General features: G+C 44.6%; 1 protein-coding gene across 1 annotated transcript in view; it reads right to left on the minus strand.

Moving 5' to 3' along the window:
- Nup210l (nucleoporin 210 like) overlaps positions 1-7,898 on the minus strand; it is a 91,775-nt gene extending 83,877 nt beyond the window's left edge. The window contains exons 1-2 of the mRNA XM_087897331.1: positions 7,676-7,898; positions 5,676-5,812 (exon numbers count right to left, since the gene is read on the minus strand). Coding sequence (XP_087753457.1) covers positions 5,676-5,812; positions 7,676-7,866 — 328 coding nt within the window. The 5' untranslated portion in view covers positions 7,867-7,898. The remainder of the gene's footprint in view (positions 1-5,675; positions 5,813-7,675) is intronic.
- Between the last annotated feature and the right edge of the window lie 2,575 nt (positions 7,899-10,473).

A 10,473-nucleotide genomic window follows, 5' to 3' on the forward strand; every position in this document is an offset into this window, starting at 1 on the left:
ATGGGAGAAAGAAAGCAGAGGCAGGCAGACGCTGTAGCTCTCCTCTCCAAGATGGATGCAGGTTAAGATCCTTGCTGGTAAGCCACCACCTCATGGTGCTACACAAATGAATAGAAATGGGTTAATCAAGATGTGAGAGTTAGCCGATAAGAGGCTGGAACTAATGGGCCAGGGAGTGTTTAAAAGAATACAATTTGTGTGTTGTTATTTTGGGTGTAAAGCTAGCCATGCAGGAGCCAGGCAGGAACACAGCCCGCTGCTCCTTCTACATTCCCCAAATATTTATTAGTTATTCTGGTGCTAAATATATTACCATAGGCTCTTTGACAATGCTCCTTCCAAGGTAGAGCTTAATTCTTTCTCCTTTGCCTATGGGGCTGGACTCAGTGATGATTTCTCATGACTAGCATAAAGGAAGGGGAGAATGGGAACAACACAGACACCATCTAAGTCAAGTATTAACACGGCCACTGACATCACACACTCTGGGGCACAATGCAAAGCAAAGGCTATTCGCCTCCAAGTCCCCCCAATACAACCCAAATTGTTCGGTTGAAAGTTCCAGCTCACTCCTGCACATCTGAGAAGGCCCATTCCTGTCTCCAAACCCTGCCCACTCAGAGAATCTCCAAACAAAGAAAAGGCACCAAAAAGCCCAGTTCTGCATTCTTGGTGGCTACAGCAGCTCCTCCCCTGAAGTGGCCAGCTGCCAAGTCTCCACCTAAAGTGTTCTGCTTTGGATCATACTTGGGCACAAACGCAACTTGTGGTGGACATATCATCATGTCTTGCCTACAACTATATAATTTCCCTGCTTTAGTTCAGGTGTGTGGCTTCTCTGGTCTCGATCTCTGGGACTGGAGAAGCTGCCTGGGAATTGCTTTGCTCAGATAAGCCTGTTATACTTTTTCAATTCAGCTTCACCTGACTTACTGAGTCTGCAGAGAAACCTACTGTAGGGGGTGCGGTGCAGAGAATCTATTACAAACCAGACAAACCCAAACTGAGGGACATCTGACTAACACTATTTATTTGCTTGCAGTACTGGGGATTGAATACAAGGTCTCACACAAGCTAGGCAACCTCTCTGCCACTAACTCATATCCCTAGCTCTCATTTTAATTTTAAGACTGAATAGCCCATACTGGCCTTGAACTTATGATCCTCCAGCCTCCAGCCCCCAATAGCTGGGGTTACGAGTCTACACCACTAAGCCTGGCTCCCCAACACACTTGGAAATATCAAAAATTACAGGGATGCCAGCTGTGATGGTACACTCCTGTATCCTCAGCACTCAGGGAGTAAAAGCAAAAGGATCAGGAGTTCAAGGCCAGCAGCAAGATACAGTGAGTTCCGGGGCATCCTGTGCTACATGAGGCTGTCTGGGAAGACGGCTCAGTGAGCAAATGTTTGTTTCACAAGTATAAAGATCTGAGTTTGCATCCCCAGACCACACATAAAAACCAGGCATGGTGTGGCACACCTTTGTAACCCCAGGGCTAGGTGAGTGAAGACAGGCGATCCTGGGGGGCTCACTGGCCAGCAGACATACAGACAGAATATTGTATACATAATAAATAAATAAACATTAAATAAAAAAATTAAAAAAAAAAAACAAAGAGAGACCCTGCCTCAAAAATAAAAAGAAGAGCAACTGAAAAAGATACCAGAAGCTAAGCTCTGGTCTCCACATGAAAATGCATACACCACACACACACACACACACACACACACACACACACACACACACACTACGCACTCTGCAATCTTGGTGTTTAAAAGGCTAAGGCAAGAGTATCACCAGTAGTTCAAGGCTAGCCAAGACTAAGAGACCCTGTCTCAAAAATAAACAAACAAAACTGAAACAAAAAGAAACCCAAGAACAGATTCAACACAATGCCTATCAAAATCCCAGCAAAATTCCTCAGAGACCTCGAAAGAACAGTACTCAACTTCATATTGAAAAGCAAAAAACCCAGGGTAGCCAAAACAATCCTGTGCAATAAAAGAACTTCTGGAGGCATCACAATCCCTTACTTCAAACTCTACTACAGAACTACAGTACTGAAAACAGCCCTTGGCATAAGAACAGACAGGAGGACCAATGGAACTAAATAGAAGACCCAGATATTAATCCACACATCTTTGAACACCTGATCTTTGATAGAGAAGCAAAAAATATCAAATGGAAAAAAGAAAGAATATTTAACAAGTGGTGCTGGCATAACTGATAGAAAATAGACTCATATCTATCACCATTCACAAAACTCAAGTCCAAATGGATCAAAGATCTCAACATAAAGCCAGCCACACTGAACCTTACAGAAGAGAAAGTGGGAAGTACACTTGAATGCATTGGCACAGCGAACCACTTCCTAAATAGAATTCCAGCAGCACAGACACTGAGAGAAACAATTAATAAATGGGACCTCCTGAAACTGAAAACCTTCTGTAAAGCAAAGGACATGGTCAACAAGACAAAATGACAGCTTACATAATGGGAAAAAATCTGATCTCTAAAATATACAAAGAACTCAAGAAATTGGACACCAAAAGATCACATAATCCAATAAAAAAAATGGAGTACAAACCTAAACAGAGAACTTTCAACAGAGGAATCTAAAATGGCTGAAAGACACTTAAGGAAATGTTCAACATCCTTAGTCATCAGAGAAATGCAAAGCAAAACAACTCTGAGATTCCATCTTACACTTGTAAGAATGGCCAAGATCAGAAACACTGATGACAACTTATGCTGGAGAGGTTATGAGGAAAAGGGAACACTTCTGCATTGCTGGTGGGAATGCAAGCTGGGACAGCCCCTTTGGATGTCAGTGTGGCAATTTCTCAGAAAATTAGGAAACAACCTTCCTCAAGACCCAGTAATACCACTTTTGGGTATATATTCAAAGGATGCTCAATCACGCCACAAGGACATGTGCTCAACTATGTTCATAGCAGCTTTGTTTGTCATAGCCAGAACCTGGAAACAACCTAAATGCCCCTCGATTGAAAAATAGATAAGAAACATGTGCTACATTTACACAATGGAGTACTACACAGCAGGAAAAAAATAACGATATCTTGAATTTTGCAGGAAAATGGATGGAGCTAGAAAACATTATTTTGAGTGAGGTAACCCAGACCCAGAAAGACAATTATCACATGTACTCACTCATAGGTGGTTTTTAAACATAAAGCAAAGAAAGCCAGCCTACAAACCACAATCCCAGAGAACTTAGACAACAATGAGGACACTAAGAGAGACTTACATAGATCTAATCTACATGGGAAGTAGAAAGTAGAAAAAGACAAGATCCCCTGAGTAAATTGGGAGCATGGGGACCTTGGGGGAGGGTTGAAGGGGGAGGGGAGAGACAGGGAGGGGAGCAGAGAAAAATGTAGAGCTCAATAAATATCAATAAAAAATGTATAAAAATTTAAAATTAAAAAAAGAGCTAGTGGAACAAGCCTAAACTAAGGCTGAGTATTCATAATTAAAACAAAAATAAACCCAAGAACCAGGAGTAGTGGTGTATGCCTTGAGTCCCAGGAGGCAGAGGCAAGTGGATCTCGTGAGTTCAAGACCAGCTTGGTCTACAGAGTGATTTCCAGGAAAGAAAGGAACACACAGAGAAACCCTGCTTTGAAAAGCCAAGCAAACAAAAGCAACCCAGGTGCGGCAGTGCACATCTTTAATTTTAGCACGTGGGAGGCAGAGGCAAGAAGTTCTCTGTGAATTTGAGGCCAGCATGTTCTATACAGGGAGTTTCCAGCTAGCCAGGGCTATGTAGTAAAACTCTGTCTAAAAACAAAAACCAAAAATCACACACACACACACACACACACACACACAAAACCATAGGTAGGACCTAAGCTTGCTCCCCAACTTGACAATCTGAGCTCAAATCTGGGGGCCCACATGGTGCAAGGCAAGAACCAACTCCTAACAGCTGTCCTCTAACCTCCACACGCATGTCATTTCCTACATACCACCTCCCCACACACATAAATGGTGTGGGAGAATTGTCTGTATTCTGTCAATCATATTTTAATAAAAAGCTGATTGGCCAGGCAGGCAGTATAGGCGGAAAAACCAGACAGGAAGTAGAGGTGATGCAATGAGAACAGGAGAATTCTGGGAAGCAGGGAGGTTCCTCTGCCACTCCTGCGCAGACCACCGAAGAGGCAGCATGTAACATGTCCAGCTGAGAAAGGTACGGAGCCATTGTGGCTAACATAGATGAGAATAATGGGTTAATATAAGTTATAAGAGTTAACAAGAAGCCTGACCTAATGGGCAATCAGTTTATAATCTTATGGAGTCTTGTGCGTGATTTTCTTTGGGACTTGCCGGCTGTGGAGTACTAGGTGGGACAGATACCCCAACAAGCTGGCCCCCGTCATGTTACACATAAATGTCACTAAAATGCTTTTAGGCTAAGTATGGCACATGTCTCTATTCCAGTACCTGGGAATCAGAGACAGGTAGAAACCTGGTCTACATAAGTGAGACTGTGTCTCAAAAATCAAACACACACACACACACACACACACACACACACACACACAAACCAACCAAAATAAATAGAATGGAAAAATTAGGCCATGAAGTTTTAAAATCATATTGTTTTTACATGAGTATACACACACGAGCGTGCACAAGTGCACATGTCATGTCCGTTGTCCACGAGGAAGGAGAGCGACACCTGTGGCTCCAAAGACTTTAAGAACTTGCCACATCAAGGCTCTGTGATCGTTGCAGCCCTGACCAGTCAGGACAAGGACGCAGGAGCCTCATTTCCCCTGACAGCCCGAGCAAGGACAGAAGTGGGGTTTATAAGCAGAAAAGCCACAAACATTTGTTGCCAAGTTCCAGTTACAGCTTTCACCCATCAGGAGCCAAAGACTGGGGACTTTCCCTATGTGTTCCGTCACTGTCAACCAACACAGAGGGTCCAGCCAATCAGCATCATTTCTTCTTTCTGTTGTTAGAAACAGCCGTAATGTTTTAGAGAACTAAGGGCATAACAGACGGTTTCCAGTGTCTAAGGAGGGCTGATCAGCCATTGGAAAGCTCCAGTTCCCCTAGGGCTTGGGAACCTGAACTTTGTTTCACCCTACGGGTAAAATGGAGTCTCATATCAAAATGGCAGTACTTAGGCCAAGGTGTTTTTGCCTCCTCCCTTCAGAGATCAGAGCACAACATTTAGGATTTGGTTCTTTTCCTTCTCCCCCAGGTTGTCAGGATTGATAGCATCTACAATATTATGATTTATATCATCTTTAGGTTCTTAATACTTGAAGCCAAACACAATTGTGTCAATCATTAATATAAGACATTATCTTACTCATCTTTGCTTTTAACATAGCCTTTTCTTGCCAGGCATGGTGATATACATCTTTAATTTCTTCATACACGAGGGTAATGCATGAACATCTGTGAGTTCAAGGCCAGCCTGGGTTACATAATGAGTACCAGGGCCAGACAGGCCATTTCAAAATTCCAAATAAATGGTTGTACATGGTAGTGCACACCTTTGATCCTACCACTCAATAGGCAGAGGCCAGCCTGGTCTACATACTGAACTCCAGGCCAGCCAGGGTTACATAGTGAGACCCTGTCTCAAGGAAACAACAGTCACAGAACCAAACAAACAAATTCCATAACATACCTACTTCTCGAGCAAGAATAATGCTGCTGAGGCGGATTGGTTGGGTGGATTCAGCAACAAGAATAGCTCTTTGGGAGCAAGAGGTGCCATTTTCATAAGAAGGCTCAATGGTTACTGCATCATGATGAGTGGAATGCCTGCCAAAGCAAACGGTTTAGAGCATGAAATGCGAGCCAAGCAGTGGTGGCACACACCTCTAATCCTAGCACTCAGGGGCTGGAGAGATGGCTCAGTGGTTAAGAGCACTGGCTGCTCTTCCAGAGGTCCTGGTGAGCCACATGGTGGCTCACAACCATCTGTAATAAGATCTGGTGCCCTCTTCTGACATGCAGGCACACATGGAGGCAGAATGTTGTATACATAAAAAAAAAATCCTAGCACTTGGGAGGCAGAGGCAGGTGGATCTCTGTGTGTTCGAGGCCAGCCTGGTCTATAAGAACTAGTTCCAGGGACTGGAGAGATGGCTCAGAGGTTAAGAGCATTGCCTGCTCTTCCAAAGGTCCTGAGTTCAATTCCCAGCAACCACATGGTGGCTCACAACCATCTGTAATGGGGTCTGGTGCCCCCTTCTGGCCTGCAGGCATACACACAGACAGAATATTGTATACATAATAAATAAATTAAAAAGAAAAAAACAACTAGTTTCAGGACAGCTAACCCTGTCTTGGAAAACCAAAGGGAAAAAAAAAAGAGCATGAAATGATTGGGTCAAGGCGACATCTGGAAGAAAGATCCGCACTTCTCTCATGCTACATACGACTAGGCTTGCTTAAAGACACTCTGTAGAAGTGTCAGAGGACACAAGATTAAAACAGGAGAGTGATCTGAATCTTTTCCCAGTGGTTTCTCTTGCAAAGATCTACAATGCTATATTCCTCCCAGAATGGTTAAAAAAAGACTCGCCAGGTGGTAGAGGCATATACCATTAATCCTAGCACTTAGGGGACAGAGGCAGGTGAGTCTCGAGACCAGCCTAGTCTAAGAGTATGTTTCTAGATGTAGATGCCCAGGGATACACAGAGAAATCTTGTCTCAAAAAAACAAAAAACAAAAAACAAAAAAACAAAACAAAACAAAACAAAAAAACAAAAAAAACTCACACTGTGGAAAATAACACTGGGGCTACGGGAAATAACATTGGGGCTATGTTTGCAACAAGACAGACAGGGCTTCCTCTACCTACTTCCTGAGACCAAACAAAAATACAACTCGCCTGGATGAAAAGCTCTCAAATTCCTGAAAGATGGCCACCACACTAGGACCTCTACAAGCCTAAGTTCCTTATACTTCCTCATGAAATGAGACTTGAAATTCTTGTACTCTGAGATAAAAACCTCACTGCTTCTCATGAGGCAGGGAAGGGGCTGGGGATGCAGTTTCTCAGCAGAGGGTTTGCCTACCATGTGCAAAGCCACAGTCCAACCCTCTGTTCTGCAAAGGTAGAGAAAGGGGAAATCTCTTTCATTTAGGATTATTTTAGTTAAACTCCCGTACAATTCTGGTAGCCGCATGACCTGCCTTTGGGTTCTCTTAGAGTCGGGAAGGTCATTAACCCAGGACAGACTACCCAGTTTTCTTCCCTCTTCCGTTGCACCAGGGGAAGGGAGCTCTCATCACACAGGCGGATCTCATTTTCAGGCATGATGAATCGTTTTCTTGTTACTCTAGTTTTGTCGTTGCTGTCAGGGTCTTCTAATGTGGCTCTCACTTCACCTGTCTTTGTTTCCATCATAAATCCCTCAAATTGGAGAAAATAAATGGCGGCAGTGTCTGGCATAGGGCTTGCCTGTGCCGACAGTTGCTTACAAGGGCTGTCTCAGCAGGGAGGCAGACTCGTATCCTAGTACATTTCTTAATTAAAAAAGCCTCCAATTTAGGGTCTATTCCATTCAAGGATGCCACATTCAGGCCCCTGCACACTGTGGGACCACACCTCACTCCTGTAAGCCTGTCCCTCTTCACTGTGGGGACAAGATCCTGCGACCTCTGGCGCCCCTCACCAGGTGTAGCAGCCGCGCTGCGCCTCCAGCAAGAAGGGCACCCGGCCTGGCTCCCGGCTGAACGGCAGTAACACTTGCGGCACATTGAGTTTGTTGGCCAAGGTCCCAACTAAAAACAGCAGGAGGTGGTGTGGAGTCAAGCAGAAAAGGTGCCTGAAGCTTCGGGTTCCAGGAGCCCTAGAGATAATCATGGCTACCGCCCTGGTCTCAACTTCCCACTCAACTACTGCCCCACCCCCCCAACACCAACCAACCCGCAGCCACAACGTCAGCGGATGCTTTTCTCACTAGGAATTGTGGGTACTTTTTAAGTGCGTCCAAACTAACATGTAAATTTCGGGCACAGGACCAAAGGACCGCCTTACTAAATATTTGGTGGTAAACTTCACTAGCTAAGAACCAGAAAGAAAGGTCCAAAAATCCAGCAGTGTCTCCCATCTCAACTCCACATGCTGTTATTGTTTGGTTCGATTTTAAGGTTTTTAATAAAAAAGGGCAGAAAGATAAGGATGAAACGTATGACTCACATGCACAAGGGTCTAGGTTCACACCCTCCAATAACACAAGAAACAAGTTATTTAACTTAAAAAATTGAAGGGATTTCCAGTCAGCATTAGTCTCAGGCTATAAGTGGAAAAAATCCCAGTCTCTAGCATGAACATCTGGCCTTAGTCAAGGTATGTATGTTATTTTTCCTAGGATTTATGTCCTGCTTCCAGACCATGATGCAGGAAATAGCTGGCACTGACCTCAGAAGCAACTGAGAAAGTCATTGTCTCACACAACCTGACTCGACAACAGAAACCCTGGGCACATGTGTGCGTGACTGGGCTGTGGTGGCACATATCCATAACCCCAGTAAGCAGGGGCTGAGGCAGGGGGATCAAGAACCTTAGTCTAGGGGACTAGAGAGGAAGAGCACTGGTTGCTCTTCCAGAGGACCCAGGTTCGATTCCCAGCACCCAAATGACAGCTAACGGCTCCGTGAAACTCCAGTTCCAGGGGATCTGATACCTTCACACCAATGCACAAAAAATAGTTAAATAAATTATATATATAAAAGCCTAATCTACAAAATAAACCCTTTCAAAGAAGCTGGAGATATGGTGTGCTTGTCTTGAGTTCCCAGCATCCACATAAAAGTGGAGGCACAGCATGCCTCTCATCCCAGCACACTGGGAGGCGAAGACAGTGCCAGCAGTCTAGCTGATCTGTGAACAATGGGTTCACGTGAGACTCCATCTGTCTCAAAAAACAGTGAACCGTGATTGAGGAAGGCAACGGGTATTGGCCCCTGGCCTCCGAAATCCCCTTACACGAGAGCAAAAGCAAAACAAATGTAAAAAAAACTTGTTTTCTCCAAGTATTCAAAAGAATAGTCAGGAGTACAAGCAATATGACATATTAAGGAGTCTAAGTCTATGGAGTTCACATGGCTGTAATGACATAAGGGTAGTTCAGTCTGTTAGAGTATGTGGCCTGTCTTCACGTTGTCTCCACTGTTCAGGTGATGGCGTTAAAGAATTTACATCCAGACATTTGGGTGTGCCTGTTGAGTACACGTTGTCACGAGTCCACAGCATGGGCATAGTGGTCAGAAGCAGATCAGCAGGAGTCAACTGACCCCGGGGACCACAGTCCTTAGGCTCAGGCAGCTAGTGTCTTTAGCCACTGAGCCATCTCCCTGGTCCCTTTCGGTGTGAGGCTGTTTCACTTTGTAGTCCAGGCTGGTCTGGAACTTAGTACGAGTCCCAGAATAGCCTCAGACTTTGCCCTGACCTCCTGTCCTTACTGGAATTATGGTTATGAGTCATCATGTCTGGAGGACCCAAGAATTTAGGAGCTAAGTTTTTTTGCTTAGGAAATATTTTGAGCCAGGCATGGTGGCACACACCTTTAATCGCAGCACTCAGAAGCAGGCCAGCCTGGTCTACAAAGTGAATTCTAGGACAGTCAAGACTATGCAGAAAAACTGTCAGTCACCATCAGGACTACCCTGTCTTGAAAACCCAAATAAAATAGAGAAAGAGAAGTACTTTAAAACTGAGTATTGCCAGGCGGCAGTGGTGCATGCCTTTAATCCCAGCACTCAAGAAGCAGAGGCAGGTGGATCTCTTCAGTTTGAGGCCAGCCTGGTCTACAGAGTGAGTTCCAGGACAGTCAGGGCTACAGAAAAACCCTGTCTCGAAAAACAAAACAAAATTTTAAAAAAAAAGTGTGTGGAGAGATGGCTCAGCAGTTAAAAGCTCTTGCTGCCCTTTCCGAGGACCTGGGTTCAATTCTCAGCACTGGCGTGCGGCAGCTCACAGCTGTAACTCAGCTCCAGGGAGTCCAGCTCCCTCACAGACAGCATGCAGTCCAAACACCAATGCACATAAACAGTTTTTTTTTTTTAAAAAGAAAAACGTTGGACATGGTAGCTTGTACCTTTAATCCCAGAATTTGGGAGGCAGATACCGGTGGCTCTTTTGAGTTCAAGGCCAGCCTGGTTTGTATTCTAAGTACTGGCCCAGCCAGGGCTATATTGAGACTATCACACACAAAAGTTAAAAAATGAGTGTGGGAGCCGGGAGGTGGTGGCGCACACCTTTAATCCCAGCACTCGGGAAGCAGAGGCAGGTGGATCTCTGTGAGTTTGAGACCAGCCTGGTCTACAAGAGCTAGTTCCAGGATAGGCTTCAAAAGCTACAGAGAAATCCTGTCGAAAAACAAAAAACAAAAAAACAAAAAAAACAAAAAAACCCCGTTGACTTGCGAGGCTCTTCCGATCCACCATCTGTGGTGGCAGCGCCACCAGG

The sequence above is a fragment of the Myodes glareolus genome, chromosome 17 (genome assembly GCF_982192425.1).
Source record: "Myodes glareolus chromosome 17, mMyoGla1.1, whole genome shotgun sequence".
Classification (NCBI taxonomy): Eukaryota; Metazoa; Chordata; class Mammalia; order Rodentia; family Cricetidae; genus Myodes; species Myodes glareolus.